This window comes from Gordionus sp. m RMFG-2023, chromosome 1 (genome assembly GCF_954871325.1).
Source record: "Gordionus sp. m RMFG-2023 chromosome 1, tfGorSpeb1-WG-v2, whole genome shotgun sequence".
Taxonomy (NCBI): domain Eukaryota; kingdom Metazoa; phylum Nematomorpha; class Gordioida; order Chordodea; family Parachordodidae; genus Gordionus; species Gordionus sp. m RMFG-2023.
Genome location: NC_088775.1, coordinates 5447808 through 5472496, shown reverse-complemented (window position 1 = coordinate 5472496; position 24689 = coordinate 5447808). Strand labels below are relative to the sequence as shown.

The 24689-nt window shown below is 28.3% G+C and overlaps 1 protein-coding gene across 2 annotated transcripts; it reads left to right on the top strand.

Moving 5' to 3' along the window:
• Window positions 1-2847: 2847 nt before the first annotated feature.
• Window positions 2848-24521, top strand: LOC135931229 (intersectin-1-like). 2 transcript variants are annotated; one of them, XM_065468193.1, is made up of 28 exons: window positions 2848-3038; window positions 3078-3164; window positions 3202-3265; window positions 3306-3430; window positions 3477-3531; window positions 3573-3712; window positions 3760-3823; window positions 3866-4056; window positions 6171-6321; window positions 8570-8681; window positions 10414-10563; window positions 11033-11173; window positions 11767-11842; window positions 13289-13476; window positions 13945-14054; window positions 15927-16000; window positions 16102-16287; window positions 16820-16905; window positions 18042-18154; window positions 18385-18451; window positions 19064-19228; window positions 19920-20089; window positions 20542-20747; window positions 21310-21530; window positions 21913-22047; window positions 22106-22207; window positions 22432-22530; window positions 23747-24521. In XM_065468193.1, exons 1-28 carry the CDS (start codon window positions 2957-2959, stop codon window positions 24083-24085), a joined length of 3699 nt encoding a protein of 1232 aa, XP_065324265.1. In that variant the 5' UTR covers window positions 2848-2956; the 3' UTR covers window positions 24086-24521. The 2 variants fall into 2 exon arrangements, with proteins under 2 accessions (XP_065324265.1, XP_065324264.1); XM_065468192.1 differs by having other exon boundaries at window positions 3468-3531.
• The last annotated feature ends 168 nt before the right edge of the window (window positions 24522-24689 follow it).

Sequence of the window (24689 nt, the reverse complement as noted above, 5' to 3'; positions counted from 1 at the left end):
GTGGAAATTGAAAAAAATTACAAATAAATGTGTTCTATGTTGTTCATAAGCCTCCATACCACATAAAGAACTGGGAAGTGTGTGGGTAAATTCAAATCAATCGTGGGAACACGTTCATATTGATTTGATTTGGATTTAAAAAACGTATTTTTTAATTGAATATTCTAATTGGATTGAATATATAGAAGTTCATGGGTTAACGACATAGGTTGTCATCAAAGTATTACAAGAATTGTGGGCTAAATTTGGTTCCAGAAACCACTGGGACTGATGGGGGTCCGGCTTTTATTAGTAAAAATTTTTTTAGAATTTTTGTACTTCTTTATAAATAAAACATGTGCTGGCTCTTACATATCATACTTGCTCTAATGATCAGTCAGAGAGGATAGTAGCCATAGTAAAAAATTGGATAAAAAAGGCCAAACAAGAACAAGTTAATGTTTAGATGGCCCATTTATATTACAATAATTCCAAGAATCTTGTAAATGTAACACCTGCCGAATTATTTGTAGAAGACCAAAGTTTACTTGAAAAGGAAGTGCTATTATATTACACTGTAAAAGATTAAATATAAAATTTCTATTAGGATCAATTATATGGGGTCGTTTATTCAATAATAAAAAGAAATAATGAGGAAAGAATCTATTAAAAAATTTAGGTGCTATGAATAGCATAGAGTTCGAGGACGGAATCATTGGGATATGTTACAATTATCATATTAAAAAAAGAGAACATTAGTTAGTGTGTAAATATTATTTAACGCATATATGTATAGATTTGGTATCTGATTTGGTTGGTGACAGATAAATTTATCTAAAAATTCGTGCCCAAATTAATATATAACATATGTGACATAGGGTGTCTTTAATAAGGTAACTTATTAATTTGATTATTAGAGTAAATTTATTTGGTTAGTGGGAACTCATTTGATTAAATTCTTACTAACAGTGGTAATTACCCATCATATATTGAATGTATATTAAAATTTATGTTCTTTTTCTCAGTGAGAGGTTTAATGATGAGTTAATATGAATCAGTGATATTTTGTAGATTTAAGATTTACTATGTGTTACATGGATTCATTTAATTTACCAAAATTTTATTTTGGTGTTGTGAAAATTTGATTGAATAATATTTACTGTTTAATTGTAAAATTAAATAGTAAATAATTAATAAAAAGAAAATATGTACATTGGATTGAATGGTATGTAAATCATATATTGTGTATCTATTGTCAAAAATTTTTAATAATCAAAAGGAAATATGTGCTGTAAATTATATATAGTGTATCCTTTGTGAAAAATATTTGATAAGTCAAATAATTGATAAAATAAAATAAAAATAAAAGAGTGAAGATAATGTATGAGAAATTTTAATTTTCTCCTTTTGATTTTATTTAAATTTTCCGATGGTCAAGTGTATTGATGGTATACATATAGGTTGGATTAAACGCTCATTGATATAGTTATTTGCTTAATCATTAATTTTTTTTAAAAAATTATTTTTAAAAAAAAATGAAAAAAATAATATAAAGTGATGATCTTCCTTTATTGTACTGTGGTCCATTATTTACGAATAAATATCTTTTAGAAAACCTAGAAGGATATTAAACATATTGGAGAAAAATAGACCAAATAAATCTGAAGATATGAAAATCTTCAATGTCAAACGGGAAGGATCAAGTAGGACAATGAACGTTATACAATCATTTAGTTAAAAATTGTGATATTCCACCATATGCCTTAATCCAGCAGACGCAAATATGCAATATACAGAAGGGAAATCCTTATATTTACAGAAATTTTAATGTCAATTAACCATGTTCGGAGTCAAAGAATTCCCATACAAGAGAGTATGCAACAAGCAATTGCTGCGGTCCGTTTAGAAAAAGAATTGGAGGACATTCAAGATAAGGGGAAGATTTGATATAGATTATTTTATGGATTTTTCATATTGTTTGTTATTGGACTAAAATTTAAATTAAAGACTAAAATTGGAAATATCAAACAAAAGGTTTTTAATCTTTAGAATCAAATCTTATTAGAGAAACAGGATCAGTCAAAATTAATTATTGAATCTGTCTTTGATTTCGATTGAAAAATAATTATTAAAAAATTTAAAATCTAGCAATAACATTTATAATTTAGTACCTGATCATTTTACTCAATAACAAAGACGTTTTTCATTTATTAATAAATCTTATTCTGCTTTGACTAATAAATAAAAAATTTATTTCGATTGCATCCCTAGTTAACTTGACGCTTCGTCACTGATATATTCTATATAATTATAAAGGGATGAGATTAAGGGATGAGACGTGGGGTATATTTATAAGAAAACAAAGAATTTTGCAATGGAGGAGGGTTCTCTTCTCCCCTCCTAGCCTTTAGTTACGCCCAATGTTTATATAATTGGTTACGCCTCTGCACTGAAAATATTTATTTTTACTGTTTAATATTTTATAAATACTGCCTAAAAAATTTATTTAAATAAAAATACTGCCCAGTTTAATAAATTCACCCAAAAATTAAAAAATACAGTATAAATTTTTTTTTGATTAAAATATTTCCCATTTTGATTAATTTACACCCCAAAAACATTGTAGCTCTTAGAAATATAATCAAATAGCAATTATACCTGGGCAATAAAGAAATATACATAAAAAGATTAAAAAACGAGTATTAGAAAGATGTTTATAAAATTTCTATATCAATAAAATTCAACAAAAACGTCGTCCCTCCGTCTAAAATAAATTATAACCTCCAAAAAATTAGAATAAATTCGAAAAAGTGAAGGCGTCACTAATTTAAAATCGATATGATGATCTTTGATCTTTCGCTTATTTATCTTATATCTTATCTATGATTTATCAATATATTTTAATTTTATTTATACTATATATATATTAATATAAGGTTAATAATAATAATCTAACAAAAATTTGAATGAAAAACAAATGAGTAACATTATTCTCAATAATATATCACAACCATACATAAATCACACATCTTTACCTAATTCAGTTAGAAGAAATATAAGTAATAATTTTATATAATTTAACATTCATAATTGTCTAGAAGAAGATATATTGATAAGTGATGAAGATAGGATTAAATACGAGGATTATTTTTCTCAATTAACTCCAATAAATGGATTAATAACAGGTTATTAATTCCAAAATTTTTAAATAATAAATTATAGGAATCAATGCAAAGCAATTTTTTCTCAAATCTGGATTTTCTAATTTGATACTAGCTAGTATATGGTAAACTATTTCCATGTATATTTTATAATATTATTACTAGGGACTTGTCAGATATAGACAAAGATGGGATGCTAGATAAAAATGAGTTTTGTATAGCAATGCATTTAATAAATATGAAGTTATCTGGATTAGATTTACCAACTCCTCCTTTGAATGTGTCATATGGTAGACATTTTAATTATCTAATTTAAATACTATATAGCCAACAAAGCTTTTAATATGATTCCTCAAAAATATGATAATATAATACCCAACTCTCAAAACAAGTAAATAAAATGGATACTGTTTTTAATCTAAAAATTTAAAGTTCATATAATAATGTTATTGCTAATAATACAAATAATTTACTGACAGTGGGATGTGATTGGGCAATTCCTATTCAATCACGATTAAGATATAATCAAGTATTTATTACACTGGATAAAGAAAATACTAGATATATAACTGGTAAATTATTGTAATTTTTTATTAATTAATTATATATGAATAATCAGGTGTACAAGCAAAGGATATATTATTACAAAGTCAATTACCTCAATCTATATTAGCTCAAATATGGTAATTATAACTTTGCTCTAAATTTTAATCCTATAATATTAGGAATTTATCAGATATTGATGGAGATGGCAAGTTAAATTTGGAGGAATTTATGTTGGCTAATTTTTTAGCTGAAGAATATAAATCAGGACGTATGGTCAAATTGCCTGATAAGCTGTCTTCTGATATGCTTCCACCATCATACAAATTAAATAACAATACTCAATCAACAAACACTCAAATCAAACAACCATGTATGTAAAAACAATAATAAGATTATAATTAATCAGTTGTTGATGTAGTGTGATACTGTCAGCCTTGTTAAATATATTATTAAATAATATTTTTAATTTTATACACAATCTTGTAATAATAAAACATGAACAAAAATTTATTTCATAATTATAGATATTTTTTAAAAAAACCTAATTTTTATAAAAGAAAATTGCTATAAAATATTCAAAAAATTATATTTGAAGTTCAAAACTTATTGTTTTTGAAATTTAATTTTTTGTTTTTAAAATTCAAAACCTTTATTTTGTTTCTAGCCCTAGTTACTCCACCAAAAATTCTTTACCCCTCATCTTCATTTACTTTAAACTCTTAATATTTATTTCTATAGATATTTTACTTTACCATATTCCCTAGGCCATTATAACCCAGATTACAATTTGAATTTACATATCATCCTCATGCTTTACCCCCACCTTATCTATCCTAACCTCTTACTATCTTCATTTGTCTTAAATTATTTTCCTATCAATCCAGCAATGCATTACATTAATATCTTTTTTTTTATTCTACACACGATTTTGGATATAAAAAATCAGACTAATTTTACAATTACCCTTAAGCACGATAAATTTGCCAGAAATATATTCCTTAAGTCATATGACTAATCATTATCATTGAATTATTGACCAATTTTTTGATCTAGATTACCTTCAACATAGAGTAATATAAGAAAATAAAAAACATACATTTTTTGACTAAATAAATGACGTTTTCACAATTAATATCAAGGTATATTGGAATGGCAATATATTTTTTCATGGTCTACACTTTGTATGGGATACTACAACATTCACTTGCAAACAAACAACGTTTATTAAAATTGGGAAATTCAAGGTCCCTTGGACATAAAACCTAAATCATCCTTTTTTTTCCATTCATGATATACTATAATTATTACAAGATTCTATATCCACGTTCTAAAAATCTATTTTGCAGTTTTCAAAAAAGTTATAATATTTAGTATAATATCTGAAAATTTCAAAAAAAATTTTGTCCAATTATCTTATATTTTTTGCCAAAGAGCATGATATTTTTTTTTAAAAAAAAATTATACTTCTGAAAAATTGATCTGAGTGTACATTTCACCATAATAATCTGGCAGAAATATATTAGAGAGTTATGAGGTAGTGTTGTTAAATGGCTCTATTTGAGCCAATTTTTTTAAAACGGCTAACTCAAGATTTTAGCCAGAAAAATGTTGCCAAAGCTTTCATAGTTTGCTAATAGATATCCAAACCTTTGTGCCGTCTATGAGCCGAATCTTCAGACTCACGTTATTTTCTTTTTAATAAAATATTGAGTCAGCTGTTTTTAAAAAATCAGCTCAAATTAAGGCGTTTAACAACGTTATTATGAGGGCTAAAACTATTTAGAATATTTAAAATAAGATTATACATCCCTTATCTATATTAATTTCGAGAATATATAATAAATATCATCAAATTAATAAATTTCGTATTTTCAAAATGGAACTAAGGGGGATGGGAGAATGGTAAGAACCAGAAATGTATGGATATAAGCTTTTTAACCGATTTGCTTAACCACTTTTCCCGCATATGTCAATATAACCTTTACTCTAGCAGAAACAAAAAAAGGAGGAATAAATCAAAACACCGAAACTTCATTTTTTTTTCTTCAATATCCACCAGTGGACAATTTGCTCTCAACATATTCTTTTTTTTTCTTCAAAACTCTTACTCATAAAATAGGAATTCAAGCATTGGAGGCCAAAGTATTTCTTTTTAGGGATTCAATTCTGTTTTTTCTAGATTATAACATCCCCACCCCCTCTCTACCTTCTTTTATAACAGTAATTTTTTATTTTATTAGTAAAACCTGTCTAATTTTAGCACCTTTGGGACCTACTTTTTGCCAAATTAGTTAGACAGTTTATCAAAAACATCTTCTAATACACAGTGTATATAGGAATTTGATTCAAATTAGGGAGTTGCCCTAATTATGAAGAGCCCAAAGTAGACGAGTTTTACTGCATAGTATAATTTTTTATTTCTTCTTGTTTCTATATTTTTCTTAACACAAAATTTATAATAAATAAAATATATTAAAAACGTAGTTACGTTCGAGGATAAAAGGAGAGAAAATTTTGACATGGGAGCAGCTATATTAGAACAAAAACGATCTGCCCTGCAAAGAGCGGAGGCCGAAGAGAGACAGGAACGACAACGGAAAGAGGCTCACGAAGTAGAGGCCCAAAGGCTCATAAAGTTTTATTTTCTTCATTTCGTATAGATAATAAATTATATCGTTATGTGGAAAGAGATTAGGATAAACAAATTTATAATAATACATTAAATAGACATAACCAGGAGATAAATATGTATATACTACTATTTTTTAAATGCAAATTTATAAAAGCAATTTTGGTTGGTTGATCAAAAAAATATCAACAATTTAAAAAAGGATCGTGATTGTACGCTAACTGACAGTTAGTTCGTGTGAAGGAATGTTTTACAATTGGGGGGGGGGGGTGAGCCATCCACAACTCAGCCTGCTTTTTATGGTGAATGCGATACCAAGTGATTGAACAGCTGATCCAGTTATGTTTTCTCTTGTGAATATGATAGATTGTGATTTATTTAATATTTTAAATAAGTAATAAAGAAAAAAAAAATTTCAACTCCTTCAAGAATGATTTTTTAAAAAATCTTTATACAATGTAACTTTAATTTATAAATTTTATAAGTTAATTAAATGAGATTGGTGGTTAATCTACTTATTGATGTGGTATTGTAGACAATCAATATTTGTAAGATTCATGCTTCTCATATCCACTGCTATCACATTTGTCCACGTCATCTTGGGCCTTCCTCTAGATCTTGATCCTCCTACTTCCAATAATGTGCATCTCTTTACCCCTCATCTTTTGTCATACTTTCCACATGCACAAACCATCTAAGTCTATTTTATCGCATTACCACTCCAATCATTTCTATACCCAATCTTGCTTGCAATTCCTTGCTAGTTTTTCTCTTTCTCAGAGATACCCCACACATCCATTTAATCATCCTCATCTCTGTTCTTTTTAATTTTGGCTTCGTGAGTCGCTTTCTTATTATATAGAATAATTTTGCTTGTAAGCTGAATCAAATTTGAGCCTAATTATTATTTATTAAAACATAAGGTAATTTATACTTTCAAAAGCATTGAGCCCAAGGCCTGTGCATCTCTTGTATTTCAGTTGAATTGAATTTGCGCTTAAAATTTTTATAATTTTAAATTTATCGTTAATGATTTGTTATGGGTAACCATGCAAGGAAGTATTTCTTAGGCCCATTTCGGCCCCAGCCTATTTAAAAAAAATAAATATATATTTCATTTATTTTTAATTTTTATAGCTAATGGCTATTTAAAATATTTAATTTTAAAATATACGGCCCAGCCTGCCCCGGATATTTTTTTTTAAAAAAAAATTTAAGGCTTGGCTTGGGTTATGTCTAAAAAATTAAAATACGTCCCGGCCCGTGTATCCGGGCCAGGCATGCAGGTCTCCGATTTATGTACATAAAATATTTAAAAGACTAGCTTAAATAATTGCAATATTATGGCGGATTTTTATAAGATTAACGATTAAAATGCCATATCTCCTGAACCTGAGCTCGGCCCAACTTTAATTTTTGACATTTGGATTTTTTTAAAAATGATAATTAGCTATATATAGCGAGGCCTACCATTAGGCTACACAAAGAGATTTAAATGACGCATCTAGCGCAATTATATCCAAAATTAAAAGAAGAGTATTTTGCCCAGAATGGCGCCACTTTTTTGACCTTCAGAGGCCCATGTCTTGGCCGCTGTTTGGTCATGGAGGCTAAAATTGTATTTTTTTTGCCTAAGTTTTAATATATACAAATTAGTGAAAATTTTAGAAAAAAATCTGAGTGGAGTCAGCTTGAAATTCATGTTGATTTGTCTAGTGTTGTTAAAATGCCTAACTTTAGTCAACTATAAAACAGTGTAGCTATGTATTTACCAGAGTTGTTAAAAGATACTTTTTAAATGGATCTAGATACAGATACATTGTCCAAAATAATATCTAGATACAGATATTTTAATCAAGAATCTATCTAGATACAGATACCACATTTTTATATCTAGATCCTTTAGTATCTAGATCCTTTAACAACTCTGGTATTTACCCAAAAAAATTCAAATCAATCTTCAAGTTGAGACTCAGCTTAGAAGCTTAATTCAATTTTTTAAGCTAAAAGCTTGACTAAGCCACAATAGAGATGGTCAAAGTTAGATAATTTAACAACACTAGGAACACCATATATATATATTTTTTTCTTCTTAAATTATAATTAATGTTGATTATTAATATGTTTTAATTTTAGTTATTATACAAATTTATATATTTTTTTTAAATAGAAAAAGTATTAATATCCAAATAAAAAACGAGATGCTTAATAAATTTAAAATGAATATTATATTATTAAAAATATGATTATCAAGAATGGAGCAGGAGAAAAAGCAACAACAAGAGATGGAATTGGTTTTGGAACGTCAAAAGGAATCTGAAAGAAGAAACGATATGGAGAAAATCAAACTTTTACAATCGAAGGAGGTTTTTTAAAAAATATGTTATTATCCACCACCCAACCCCATTTTTTTTATACTTAAATTATCACGTGATCATGTCAGCCCTTTCCGTTATTTAATACAACATTTTAACTTGTGTAACTTTTCCTTATCATAAGACGACTCACCCATGAACCCCGAAAAAAATTTTCATAAAATAACCCTAAAAAGTTTTCGTTGCCTTCATTAAATTCTTTTTTTTAATGAATACAAACTTCGATCTGACAATTAGTGAATCGATAATAAAATGGAGCCAGGGGCCATTAAAATAATTATATGTATACAGGCAAACCCTGAAGTTGATGCCTTACCTTACTTTTACTTATGCTTGAATTTTTTTTAAGAATCTATCGAATTCAAGAAGAAAGTTAAAAATTATTTTTATTTCTTTATTAATAAACAAATAATATAATTTAATCGATATAATGATCATTAAACAATCCAATAAAACAATTAGCCGCTACGAATAAAATTAAAAATCCTTATATAAATTTTATATCTTACTTACGACAACTCCACCCCATTTAAATCTCCCAAAACATTCGCACCGCTCTCCCAATGATTTATTGAGCTCAGCGTCCCGAAAAAAAAACGAGATCCAACCACAAATCTTCTCCAATGGGGATATACGGTCTTGCTTCCCACGCGTTATCGTCGCTAATTGACGGCTCCAACTGTTATTCCCAAACCGACTGGTGTTTCCGTCTCCCAATTATTCTCATCTGATGACGTTGTCGCTCCTTCCCTCTTCCCTGCGGCTCCAGAGATTACTGTTGTTAAAAAGCCCGATTAAGATGAGAATCAAAATAACATTATGTGAGCTTAAAGATTTTCCTCATAGTTGACAGAAAATCTTGGGTATCAATTTGCCAAATCACTGTGCTTACATAATATTATTTATCTAAAATCTTAATCGGACCGTTATTAACAACATTACCAGAGATATCAATCACGGGTCATCTACCGGTCTCCCTCTATCGGGTATTTATCATTTCCTGTCTATTTAACTCTCCGACATCACTATCGGTCGATCTTTTTAATCAATTCCTATACATGTAACCACGTTATCCGACACATCGTATCCCACTCTCCATTATGCCCTTCCATCTTTGAAGTGTGACTCTTTCATCGCTTCATCCCTTTTCCCGGGATTAAAATACACATCCATATTTGTAACACAATCAAGCCAATAAAAATATTATAATTGTACCATTCTTCACAAATTTCAAACAATTCATAAACACTCTCCGGTGTAGGAATATAAAGTAGAGCCAATAATTAGTGACATTGTCCATCGGAAAGGATTTGAAGTATTGGTTGGATCTCGTTTTTTGATTGGACGCTGTGCTTTATGAATTTTTGGGTGGGCATCGCGACGGTTTTGGGTTTTAATGGGGAGGAGTTATTATAAAATTAAATAAGGATTTGGATTGTTTAATGATCATTATTGATTAAATTATATTAAATAGGAAATATTGAGAGCCTTTATTATTAATCAATTTATTAATATTTATATATTTTTTTTAAAATAAAATTCTATTTTTTTGTTAATATTTTGAATTATATTTGTATACCGACATTCCAAAAAAATTATTTATTTTTTATATATCTTCCCGAGCCCTGTTAGAAATAATGTTTTATCATATTTTTTTTAATAAAGACAGTTCTTAATTTAATATTTGGTTTTAAACATTTAGAAAAAATTTATAAATATATAGGCTTCAAGACTTGAGCTCGAGAAACAAATGAAGCAGGACTTGCTGGATAAAAGGCTCAAGGAACTGACCTCAACTACCAAAAGGGAGAAAGAGACATTATGCTTGCTTAAGACCAAAGAGAAAGATTTAGATTGCGACATTCAAAATATGGTTTTTTTAAATATATTTAAAAAAAAAAAATCATACCATTACCCTTGAAATCGTTGGTCAGGGAATGCCAAAGGGGGGCTAATAAATCATTAGCTTATTATAATATATATTTATAATTTAAATGTTGTATCTGGAAACGTTTATAAGTAAATATTCTATAATTTATGATAATTGGAAATGATTTTGCAAAGGCTAACAGCTAAATAACACGAATATAATCTTAATATACCTCTAACCAAGGCTATCCTAAGTTATCAACCGAGTAGATCTCTCCAATGAATACTTAAGATCATAAAAATGGGAGTAACGGGCAAACTGGTCCATCAGAGTAAACCTGGGAACGAGAAACATTATGAACAAGATAAATATCTTAAAGACTCTCCCCCCCCCCATTCCTTATCTTAAATTTTTCTAAGAATGTCAAAAATTAAGTTTTATTTTTTTTTTAAAAAAATAAATTTTAAAAAAGGAAGAAAAAATATGTAACATGAAACAAACATTAAAAGAAACCCAAAACACGGCTTCGAAGCTCAAGGAAAATCAAAATGGAATAATCGATAAAACCAGGCTTGTTGAAAATAACGTCAATTCTCTGAAATCTCAGCTAGAGGTATTACTTTAAAAATAAATATTATTTTAGCTTTGTAATAAGCGCTAATACGAATATTATTTTAAAAATATGAAAATATTGATTTACACGCAAAGTTTTCAGTTTTAAATGATAAAAGATCCTATATTTATTCTTTGATAAGATAATAAAAACATGGATAATTCGTTTTGAAATTGTTAAGGATAATAATTGTTGATACACTACAACAATATGTGGTATAGAAATTACCTTCGGGTAAGACTCATATGTTGTTTAACGGCTCAATTTAGCCGATGTTTAATGGTTAAATTAAGATTTTAACCATTTTTATAAAAGGCTTATATCAAAATATTATTATTATTTCGAATTTCGCCATTATATGTGTCCAAACCCTCTCTTTCCTGTCGGCAAACTCTAAGCATACTTTTGGCATAAATCCTGAGTTAGCCGTTTTTATAAATCGGTTAAGTCGAGCCACCTAACAACGCTAGATAAGTTTCCGATGGAGGTCCTAGGATAAATCGTATTAAATTCGAAAATAATAAAATAAAAGCCTTGATTTATATACAATCGATTTTATTAATTTATTGTTGATTAATGTATTATCTTCAAAGCAATTAGACGGCCACTTGAACAATTTACATAGGAATAAAACGAAAGCTAGAGATGTTTTATCTTCGTTTGGATACGGTGAGTTACTACAATTGAAAAAAAAAAATTCGAATTTTGTAGGGATTATTTATTTTTGCAATGCGATAAGCGTTTTTTGAAAGCTTAAATCTGGGTTGATTTTTTAAAACGGCCCAATTAAGATTTTAGCTTAAATAGTATTATGTAAGCAGATTTTGTTCATAGATAAGAGAAAGATTCTGATCTCTATTTGGCAAATCTCGAGGCATACATTATATTATATTGGCTAAAATCTTAATAAGGCCGTTTCTAAAAATGAACCCAAATCGGGCGTTTTTTAACAACACTAAAATTCAAGAAGGAGATAAAATTTACTCTTAATATTGTATAATTTATTTTATACCACAATTTATGGTCTTGCTTAATATATGTTATATAAAAAAAATAATTTTTTTATATAAAAATAATGTTAAGGACAACATAATATAAAATAAAATTTAAGAAATAATTAGCATATCATAACTAAAGAGATAATTAAAATTGAAATAATTATTATTTAAACTCTGAAGAAAATCTTTCAAATTTTTTGATTTCATTTTTTTAGCATGAAGATTACAAAAGATTTATTTGTAACAAATTGCTTAAAAATTTTTTTTTTTTAGATAAAATATAATTTTTTGATAAAACTCTGGTTTTTTTAAAAAAAAACTTGGTTGTATGCCCAGTAATTATTTTATTCACTTTTAAAATTATTTTTGCTAATATTTTGTAAACTGTATGGAAAGGAAGTGTATGGATTTTACAATCTTAATTGATAAAAATAAATCTCGGTCTGTTAATTTTTTTTAGGTCTAACCCGCTTTTCTAATTTATTTTTAAGCTCCACCTGGATTTTTTAAAAAAAATTTAATGGCATCATTATACGGCCCAATAACGAGTCGGGTTCTAGGGTTGGCCTGAATATCTATGATACAAGAGTTTGAATTTTGTTTTTTTTTGAAAAAGTTTTGATTTCATCTAGAAAATATATTTATGCATTAAAATTGCTTATAAAAGATTTTTTAAAGAAAGATTTTTAGCATTTTTGAGTAAAATTTGATGAAAAATCTGTCACCTTTACTTTTTAAATGATATTTTCAAGCATAAAAATCACTATTTATTTTTTCTGTCTATTTGCAAAAAATTGTTTAACTATATTAAGTTCTTTAAAAATATGTATAATCCTTAAATTTATTTCAAGGAAGTTCCAAGAATATTCGCTTTTCGTGAAACAATTATTGTCCTCGATTACACTGTAACCTTTTAGAATTCATGTTAAAATTGGGACTTTTTTGTCGAGTGTAGAGGAATAAAGATAAAAAAAAACACAATTGTTTGCGTTTTTATAGAAGTGACAGATGCCAATCTAATTATCAGCATTCATTTTATTTATTAAAACGAATTTTTAATCAATGTAACATTAATGGGTATCCATCATACATTACAATCATTGTTTGCATATTTTAGGATCGAAGGATAACTTGTTGGAAATAATAACATCAAATACGGGTATAAATGAAACTGGTATAGATAAAATGTCACCCGAGGATGCCGCTAAAAAGCTCGCTCTCGAGAGATCCATACAGACGCTGAAGGATAAATTAAGTGTCATGAATCGGAAGATATCAGATCTCAACTTCGGCTCAGCTGACCAAGTAATTTGGAAACACTATAAAACATAATTATAAAACCTTTACAAGGTGATCAGATCCCTATTTTGGCTCCATTTATGTTGGCTCCTTTTTCGGGTTGAACTTGAAGTCCCTCAATTTTTTAAAAACTTAAAATTAGACAAAACCGCAGAACATTTTCAATAATTTTCAATTTTGGCCCTTTCCCTATATTTATTGTCCAAATCGTCATTGGGCCCTTTTCGTCGAAATATATATCAAGCTTCGAAATAATTATTAATGAATTGCAGTGAAATGGCAAGTCAAACGCCACTCAAGAATTATTGTTTTTTTTCTAACATAGGGATAGATAGAATATTTACCAAGAAACTTCTTCTTTTTTACTACAGGTGAGCTTTATTTAATTTTTTGAATTAGATTTTGTAAAAAAAAATTACGAATTATTTATTTCAATTTTTATCTGAAAAATAAATTTAAAAAAAAATATTTCAGACTAAGCCTGATCCATTTTTTGGTGATAGTTTTGATCAGAAGAATCATCGCCCAGAGAAAACTCTACCCCTACCTACAATGATGCATCTTTCAAAGACAGTCAAAAACACGTAATAATTTAAAATCCAGCAATGTTTAATATTTTTTTTTTCAAAAATCCCCTTCCTATTTACCTCATGAATTTAAGACAATTATGTTGTAATGTACATATTTATATCTCATAAAAATATATAACAGAAACATTAATAAAATTTATTAACCTTATACTTATATATATAAACCTATGCACAGGCTGGCTGCCTATATATTTTGATCATGCCGCAAACGCCGTCGGTTATGAAAATCACCATTGGAGCATAAATTAAAAAATTTTTTTTATATTTTTTATACATTTTTTGTTCCAATGATTAATCAACATCACTCTTGTATTTGTATAACGGCATCCCCGAAAATGCCTAAATTCAATAGATCTTCATTGGATATGTTATATGTTGATAGCACTGATCCATATCCGGGCACCCGTTTTCTAATTGGCGAATTCCAATAATGATAATAAAATGCCACTCTCAACCAGATGGCATAGTATATTAATTATGCTCTAAAGCATATCTGCCTTTAATAAATATCTAATTAATAAGTTTGAAAAAAAGAATTAAAAAGCATTATCTCGAACTTTCAAACTATGAATCGGATCTCCTAGAAGGATTAATTTTTCTTTCTAAATTTAACAAAAGTTTATCTCCAGAAATAAAAGAGGACATACATTCAACTTGACATTATTTTTTACAAGTGAAATATAAACGCATTAAATAGTTAAATGGTAATGATAATTAGGTAATTATTTTTACTTAAGAAAAAAATATGTTTAAAAAAAACTTGCCTTACTATTTTCTGTTTGCGATCCGCAAGTAATATTATTTTTATTTATTTTACTGTTTATTTCGAAAATTATCTATAGGTGTAGGCTTCTTTTCCTGACCTAAGTTACGAAAAATTAAAAATTTTGACAAAATATCTAATAAATCAAAATTGCGCATCCCTGGAATTTATTATTAAACTTCTTAAACTTATAGAATATGATTGTTATTAGATTAGTAAGAGATTGGAAACCAAGATGAAAATATCAAATAAAATTATTCGGCAAGCTTAGCAAATATACATTCTACAACTAAGCACAAATTATGATTCCAATTTAAGTGACTTAAAACAATGATGCCATTATTCTTCACAAAAAAAAAGCATGATGCTTCTGAATTAGTGGAGGGAAAAGAGGATCACTGCTCAATCTTTCCACGCTAGTCAAGTTTTTTTTTAAAAGTTTTCCAGCAAATATCACACCTAGCGAAAGGGCTTTCTATACCTCCTGGTTTACGTTAAACAAAAGGAGATCATCCTCATGTCCGTCATATTAAAATAAAATATTTTTATGAATGATAACTACAAAAATTACAAATATGAGCTTTGAATTTATAATTTGACAATTTAAAAATTATATATTATATAATATTTATGTCCTTGCGTCAAATTTATGCCGCCTATTTTGATGGCGACTAAGAAGCGGCATGCCGCTGGCCGTCGATTAGATTTTTTAAACTATCGCTGGCCCCCGATAGTTTCGTCGGCGCACAGGTATGCCTACATATTTAAGGAAAATATGGTTAAAATTTGTATACATTTTTTTTAAGGAGGGGCAGTGTTAGGGGATGATATTTTACGAGAATTGGCAAATTTGCGAACATCTTGGTTACGCCATTTATATTTATCAATATATAATGCTGGTTGAATTCTTCCTCTCGAAAAATTGACATAAGAAATGCTAGAAATAAAATATATATCAATAAAAACAGCATTATTTCAATTTAAAAAAAAACTCACATTTTTTTTTGGCAGAGGGTGGGGGGTGGGGGATTTCAAAACAGGAAATGATCCTGTTTTTGATTTACAAAAAAAAATTTGAACAATTTTATTTTATTTTTGTCAAGTTTGGAATCTTGCGTTCAATCTCCGATTAAATCACCTGTCGGGTTGAAAACCATCGTATCCCCCATCAAATATGGTTATCTTTATTTTAAATTTATATATTTTATTAAAAGACAACTTCAAAATTTTTATTTAAAAAAAAATATTTACTTGTTCAAAACAAAAAAAAACAAACAGAAACCGGTTACAATATAATTCAAAATCAACACGCCGAAATGAATGAGCATGATAATATTTCCCTCGAACGTGAGCGCCAATTGACCCTTACCCAATCCCCCAAACACAGTTTCAATCTCTCACCAATTCCTAGCGATGGTCACCACGGCGACAATGCCTTGTTTAATTCGGAACAAAATACTCTTAGTATTAACAAAAAAAAACAATATTTATGTGTAGAACGTTCTTATAGGGAATGGGGAAGGGGAACTTATTTTCCACTCACCACTATCTTTGACATTTTCTTAAAAACATTTTGTAGCGCGTAGTTTAGAATGTGTTTAGACTGGACCTAACTTGTAAATTAAATTATAATATTTGTGACACTCTACAAATCGATAAGAAAGAAAATAGAGGAGAAAATAAAAGGAATTGTATTTTTTTTTAAAAAAATAGAATATTAATTATTAGACTTAAAAATATGATTATTTTAAAAAAATTTTTTTTTTTTACAAAATTAAAGAAATCATTTAGCTTTATTCGGACGGAATAAAGAACAAAAAAAATATAAACCTTAAACTCACGTGATCTGTATGTTTAATTAAGAAAATATGAAAGAAAAGAAAAGAAAGAAAGGTAATAGAGGAGAAAATATAAGGAAATAAGAAAGAAAAGAAAAGAGATGGAGGAGAAAATAAAAGGAATTGTATATTTTTTTTTAAAAATACTCCCAAAAAAGCGAAATTATATCCATACAAAGCTTTGTACCCGTTCGAAGCACGGTCCGAAGATGAACTAACTTTCAAAACTGGAGATATCATCATGGTAAAAAAAAATAATTTATGTTCACGTGGCAAGCATTAAATAGTAAACAGTTGTTAATATTTCTTATTTTCCAATTTTATGTTATTGCTAAAGATTTCAGTTTAGTTCAATATTATTTTTTTTAAAAAATGGATGTTTATTTTTAATATATAGAATAGAAGAACACATATTTGAAGATTTTATGTTTCAATCAATTTTTTTTATTAAAAAAAAATAACGCCATATTGCGTACTGCGCATTTGAATACAAATTTGAAAGAAAAAATAGGTTTGTTTGTAAACAAATATATTTGGCAGTGGGTGTTGCAATAACAGTTACACAGATTTAATAATATAATATTAAACGTTAATTAGATTGTGTATGATGACTAGTGTTGTTAAACGGCTAAGTCGAGTCGACTTAGCCTAAAATCTAGTCAAGTTTTGATCGCAAAACTCATTTCAATTTGAGCGGCTCAATGAGCCGCATGAGTCGGCTCGATGAGTATGCTTTAAGTAAACAACTTTAGGCTCATTGAGCCGCTCAATTTGAAATGAGTTTTACGACTCCAACTTGAGTTCAGAGTCGTAAAAACTCGACTATTTAACAACACTAATGATGACGTTTACATATTTATTCACGCAACCTATTTTTTTTAATATTTATTTTATAGCCTATACTAATTATTAAGATGTTGATAATTATTTTTTGGTTCTTAGATAAGTGTAACGAGAATTAAAATAAAAGTTTGATCTCTTTACTACATTTCTAAAAGGATATGCATGAAATGCAGGTACAAATACTTTTTAGATTATTTAAACAATGCACAAATTTTGGGGTAGTAGCCTATTTTTTTTTTTGGCTAAGGCTAACTCCTAAGCCGATGTTTTTTGGCAAAATAATTCGTCGGCTTAGTTTTAGCCAAAAAAGTAGGCTCAGGCTTAGCCTTAGCGCCCAAAATAAATCAGCTTAGGCTTAGCATTAGCCAAATAAAAATAGGCTTAGCCAAAAGAAAATCGGCTATGCTAAGTCAATTAACCAATCATACTTGGGGATAATCTCGGATCAAAATTTATAAACCCTTTTTTTTTTATTTATTTAAAATTTGTTAGTTTTATTAAACTCTTACGAAAAAAAAAATTACGTAAAAACTCAAGGTTGCTGAAGCAGAAAAATCAGAGGAAGGCTGGTTGGGCGGCAAAATAGGAACTAAAATTGGTTGGTTTCCAGCCTCGTACGCGACTAAAATGAGCCCTACAGGCATTCACGGGTAAAAATGAATATTATATGATTAATATTTAAATTTTCCTCCAATAACTAAAACACTACTCACCTTTCCTTATGGGAAATAACGCAGGGAATTATATGTGTGTATCGATTATTTGTAAATTTTATCAGCTTAAGCCTTAAAATGAAAAATGATAAAAAATATCTTTGGAAAATAATACATTAATTGTATATTTTACAAATTCCCTTCCCTCCCCTTTTATATATATATAGTAAAGATATTCCGGAGGATAAAATGAAACACGCTGAAAACGTTTATCAAGATCCCACTGATTTACGAGTAAAATTTCTTATTACAAAAATGTTATCTCGATAAAAATTACTTGGCTTTATTATTATTAGATATTAATATACATCGCCAAAACATTTATCCCTATAAATTTAGGTTTACAATCCTAACCTAATATCACTTGTTTTTTTTTAAAAGTCAAAACATTTATTTTGCATCTGTTTAACATTATTTAAAGCAAACCAGAATTGGTACGCTAAGATTTTTATAAAGGGTTTTCGACCCAGCCTTCTAATCCATTTTGATTGGCGTGGACCCCTGAATAGTATTGTTAAACGACTCGATTTGAATCGAGTTCAATATTTTCCAGAAAAATATTACGAAAACCTTAATCAAAGATTTAAACATTTATTAGCGAAATCACGAGGCTTAGGCAATATTTAGTTGGCTAAAATATTAAATTTTTGCCTTTTTTAAAAATCATTACCCATGAAATAATTTTATATTAGCTATCCAGTCTTACACATAGAGTTTTTAAAAATAAAAAAATAACTTACTTAAGGAAAGGGGGGGGGCTCTCATCGCGCCTATATTTAATTTTAAACTTATTTAAATAACCACCAATGAGATTTGTTTTTTGAAATTATCCTCCTTTCAAAATAGAAATCGTCTGCTGCAAATTTTAACATGGCGGCTCCGACAAAAGCCGTTGCCATATTTTCCCTCGATTCCAATACGGAAGGTGATCTCTCGTTTCTTAGAGGGGACGTCATTGATATAGAAAAAGAGTTGGATTCTAATTGGTGGATAGCCAGACTCGGTGATAAGGTTATTTTTAAAAAAATTTTTTTTATTCATACAATAATAACTATGATTTTCCGAATTATGATCGTGGATTCGTCCACTTTTCTGATTGGTCCATATAATGATTGTCAATTAAGAATATCTTAAATATTACTTGGAATTATCTGATATATTAAATAAATACATAAATAAAATAATTACCCGCAAAAAAATTCTTGTTAATAATGATGTCGTCCATTATGTCCAAAATGGACCAAAATAAGATCGATCAAAGTAAGATTAATGAATTACATTCTTCTATTGGAAAACCTAGAAGCGAAATATTTGCTTTAAAATTGACCTGCTATTTAAACACGAATATTTTTTTGTTCCCTTCCCCTTCTGACAATGAATGATATTATTTTAGATGAATAAATAGAAACTTCCACTAGCTCTTTCTTTTTCGATTACGGAAAATGAATAATTTATTTTTAAGTGTTGTAAATAATATTTAAAATAACTCGTTACTAATTCAAAAACTCTGCTTATTGATTATCACTAATAATAGGAGTAAAACGTTGTTTACCCTATTTACTTTTCTATAAAGTAACGAATGCCCTTCTTCCATTCTACAAAGCCATTACTTTTTATCGACCTTTTATTATTAATTTTTTTAAAACCTTTTCTGCTTAATTATGATTCAAATTTTTTTTTAAAATTATACTATATATGACAGAGCGGTTACGTGCCCAAATCGTACGTCAAAATAATTGACGGTCACGAAAAACTACAATCTACTTCCATCTTTTCTAACGGTTTTATCCCCGGTGCTGAAAGACCCGTATCTACTCCCCTCGATAATAGCTCATACAGCGACAAGGAAATCGTTCAGGATACTTCCATATGGTTTAAAACCCTAAAATAATTAATATATTAAAATTTTCAATATTATCAATAGGTAATTTTTCAGTTTCAGTATCAAATGTTAGTATTTTCTTAATATTTATTTCACTCTTAAAAAAAATTGAATCAGGCGCTCATAAATCACTCATAAGATTTTATTATTTTTATTTTGAAGAGCATTTTAAAATCTGGTTAGCAAAACTTACCAACATCAATATACAGTTGGGCTTGTCTAATATGGTCTCTTGACAATTCGGGCCATTCCCTAATTTGACTAAAATTTTGAGTCCCAAATCAAATTTCTATTAACCATTATGTCATTTAGAGAATGCTCAATGATAAATTGGGTAACTGTCTAAGTTTGGCACAAATTATGGACTCAACTGTGCTTAAATTAAACATATTTTACTGTATTTAGTTTTATATATAGACTGGTAAAATAAATAATCATCAAGGCCTAGCTGGAAATCGGAAACCGGAACCGAAAATGATAATTATTCGCCCTATCAAATCGCTCAGAATGACCCTTTCAAAAGCACGACTATCAACAACGAAACGCTGAAAAAATCATCCGGTGATTTCGGATTCGAATCGGCATTCGTTGGTTCGGAGTTTGACGGTACCGCCGATAACAAGAGCAATACTATAACCAATAAATCAAGTATATTTGAAACACTTATTTTTTTTTATTCATAAAATGTTATTTCTTTGGTCCGTTTGTTTTGAAATAATATTTTATACCAGCTAACTTGCCAAGCATTTTTAAATCTAGTTAAAATTACTTGGACAAATCAGATAAGGATTGTATTTAGCCAGAGAAAAATCTAACATTAATGATTAAAGATATACTATGATATGTTACTCGTTTGACCTGCTGTTTTTTAATATGGTATTATTTTATTTTGCACTTCTAAGCGAAATTATTTCTCTGGCTAAAATATTGAGATAGCCAAAATTATCAATCATACATATATTTTTTTTATATGCCACTGGCGATTAGTTTTTTTTTTATGCACTAAATTTATACAGTATACCACAGTGATCATTCAGAATTTAGATTATATTCTCACGAATCAATGTATTTTTAATTTTTATAGCCTTTTTAATGAATCAAGCTTTTAACAGCACTAATCCCTTAAGTATAATATAGAAGAATATGGTATATATAATTCTTTATTTTTAAAAAAGGTCAATGAATTTTAAATTTATCATCTCTAACACAGACCTAATCGTCGATAAATACGTAGCCATGTACCCATTTATCTCGCAAGAACCCGGAGACCTACAATTTGGGGTGGGCGATATCATAGAAGTCGAGACGAAAAAATTGTTCAACTCATCGACTGACAGCGAATCTAAGGATTGGTGGACTGGAACATGCCAATCGACTCTCAAATCTGGAATATTCCCCAAAAATTATGTCAGGAAGCTTGAAGAGAACCTTGTAAATTACATTAGATATAACGTTTATTTATTTTTTTTTTAATTAAAAATTTTAAAGGCGCCTATGAGTTTTTGCGATAAATTTTTAATAACATCGGGCTAAATTGCTTTTAGAATAGAAAATAATTACTTCAATTTTTCTTTTTCTGTATGGGTTTAAATTATAAATTTCTTTAAATCTAACCTCGTTTGCAAATTCTATAAAGACGCAACCATTTTTGATAAAATTTGTGCAATTTAAAATAGAAAATTTTAGGCCACACTTAAAATATTTACGAGATATTTTAAATTTTATATCAAATAATCAATATTATGATTTTTTTATAAAGAAAAACATTTTACAAATATATAAAACTTAATTATTAAAATTCGTCTGCTCGAAGCTTTCTCAACACTCGACCCCCATTTCCGCCTCATCTTTTCGAAAAATATCTGCCACCGGCAGTACTAGCTCTTCGCAAATGACCGAAAATGGCCGTAAGTACGTGACCACGGCTATCGCTATAGCCCCATTCAAGGTTAAATTATTGAACTAATATTTAAAAAGAATGTATTAATTTATTTTTCCATTTCTAGGCGTCCGGACCCGAACAATTATCTTTGACCCCAGGAATGATGGTAGCGGTTCGCAGAAAAACTCCTGCAGGCTGGTGGGAAGGGGAAATAATACCTCCAAAGGTAGCTACATTTTGAGTAATAATATTACCTTGTAACGGGTGATAATTTGATTTATTAAACGAATCGTATGATCTTGAGATGGGGTTGGATAAGGGCTAATTTTTCATGATAAACTAACTTTTCTAACCTCAATCTCTACCTTCTTTTATATACGGATTAATAAAATGACATTAGTATTAATCTTGCTTTTATGTTTATTATTTTTAAATATCGACTACCTCCAGCAACAAGCTCCTCCTGGTGTAAAAGTAAAGAAGCAAATTGGCTGGTTTCCTGGATCTCACGTCAAACCCGTTAAGCCTAATGCATCCGATACTCAGAAAGTATTTATTTACATTTTTTAGAAACCCCAGAGGGGGCTAATATATTATATATCGGTTTAATATTACATCTAGGAGCATATATCGTCGGTCTTAATGCAAAACCAATACAAAATTTTTTAATATAGATATATTTAAATTACTTGATTACAACTAAAATATTTAATTTTTACCACCATGGAAAATTCCATGTTTTTTAAAAAATTATTTTTTGTGAGTTAGTCACGTGTTTTTTACACGCTTAAAAATTAATTGTCACTCGATAATTTTAAATGCGTAAAATTAATGTTAAAGTATTAGTAACACTTTTATATATTTTTATGGACAATATGAATGCAGGATTATTTTAGTAAAATTTTAACTGTTAAGCTAACTTACAATTATTAACAATCCTTATCAAATAATTATTGCAAATTCATTTTTTCCCCAAATTATGTTAAAAAAAAATTATTTATGCAATATGTGGTAAATTATAAAAAATTCTAAGAATACGTGGGTAAAACATATTCCGGTTCTTGCTAATGTAAGATTTTTCCTTTTACAATGTTCAGCGTTGTTTATATAAATCATCGACCATAAAAATTCTGTGATTAAGCTTAGGTTGTCATTCATTATATTCATTTGTAATTTTGAAATCTTTGTATCCCTAGTTTTATAACCTCTAATTCTTAAAGTATTTGTGTTAAATATTTAGTCATAAAGATTTTAACAAGTCTCCAAGCAAAATGGCAGTTGGCAAAAAATATCCCTCGATTTTAAGGCCCCTTTCAATCAAACCTATTCTAATAAGTTTTTATAATGATCGCAATCCATTTGAGATCTTACTAGTTTTACATTTTTAAAATGACAATATCTTAAAATCATCGATAAGTATAATAATATATAAAATTTAACGAATAGATTTTAAATATATTTCTAAATAAGATATAAAGCTATTTATATTAACTTACTTTAGAAAACAAAATTATCAATTGAAATAAAAAAATTTGGGGCTTGTATAAAAAACATTAGTAAACTCATAAATGGATAAAAAAACAATTTGAAAATTTTATCAGTAGACAGTTTTGCAGTAAGAGGTCGACGATATTTTCTTTTTTGGGGGGTCTAATGAATGATGAATTTAAAAATTATTTATTAATTTTGAATTTTAGGTGTAAAATATTCTAAATATTTTAGAAGGCTAATTGTTAATTAAACTAAACCACACTTTTATCACAAGCAATCGACGAGGGCCTCAATATCAACCATTGGCTACAATGATCCACCCACAGATTCTCCTAACAACAATATCGACTCAAAAAGGATCAATATCGCCTCATCCCCCACCAAATCGAATAGTATATTAGAAAAACCGGTCACCTATGTTGTTAAAGCCCTGTACGACTACACATCAACTCACGAAGGAGATTTGACCTTTTCCCGTGGGGATATCATTCACGTGACTTCTAAAAACGATTCTGATTGGTGGACGGGTAGAGCTATATCTACCAATCAGATTGGTCTATTCCCATCTAATCACGTTACGGCCGTATCCGTGGATACAGTTTCTAATCATTGAATAATTCCTCCCTCAGATTAAAAAAAATTAATTATGATTTGCTTTTTTGTCAAAAAATATCTGATTATTTATACAAAGCGAAATTTTCACATTCAGGGTTCAAAGAACAAAACACAATACAAACAAGAAGAGACTCTATGAAGATTGGGCTATTTAGTTAGAAGGTTTAAATATCCATTTCAAAGCATCTCATTTAATTAATAAATGATGAATTGATGGTCATTGGGGAAATTTTTTTTAAAAATAAAATGTAAAAAAAAATATTTTTGATTTTCATTTATTATTTTCCACGAGATGAAAAACTAATTATTTATTTTTTTTAAAAAAATTTATGACAAAAATATTAATAAGGTTATTGTGTTTATCTTTATTATATTTATATTTCACCTATGTATATCACTCTGCAAATGTAAACACCAACACCTTTAAAATTAACATAAATAATTTATTTATATCAATCGTAGTAAATTTTAATGTACATTTAAGCATGTAATATTATTGGCTTAAAGTGGTATAAATTAACTTTATAAAAAAAGGTTTGTAATATTTACCCTTTTATCGTAATAAATTCACTTTGATTTTGACTAGAAGAGATGTAATTACT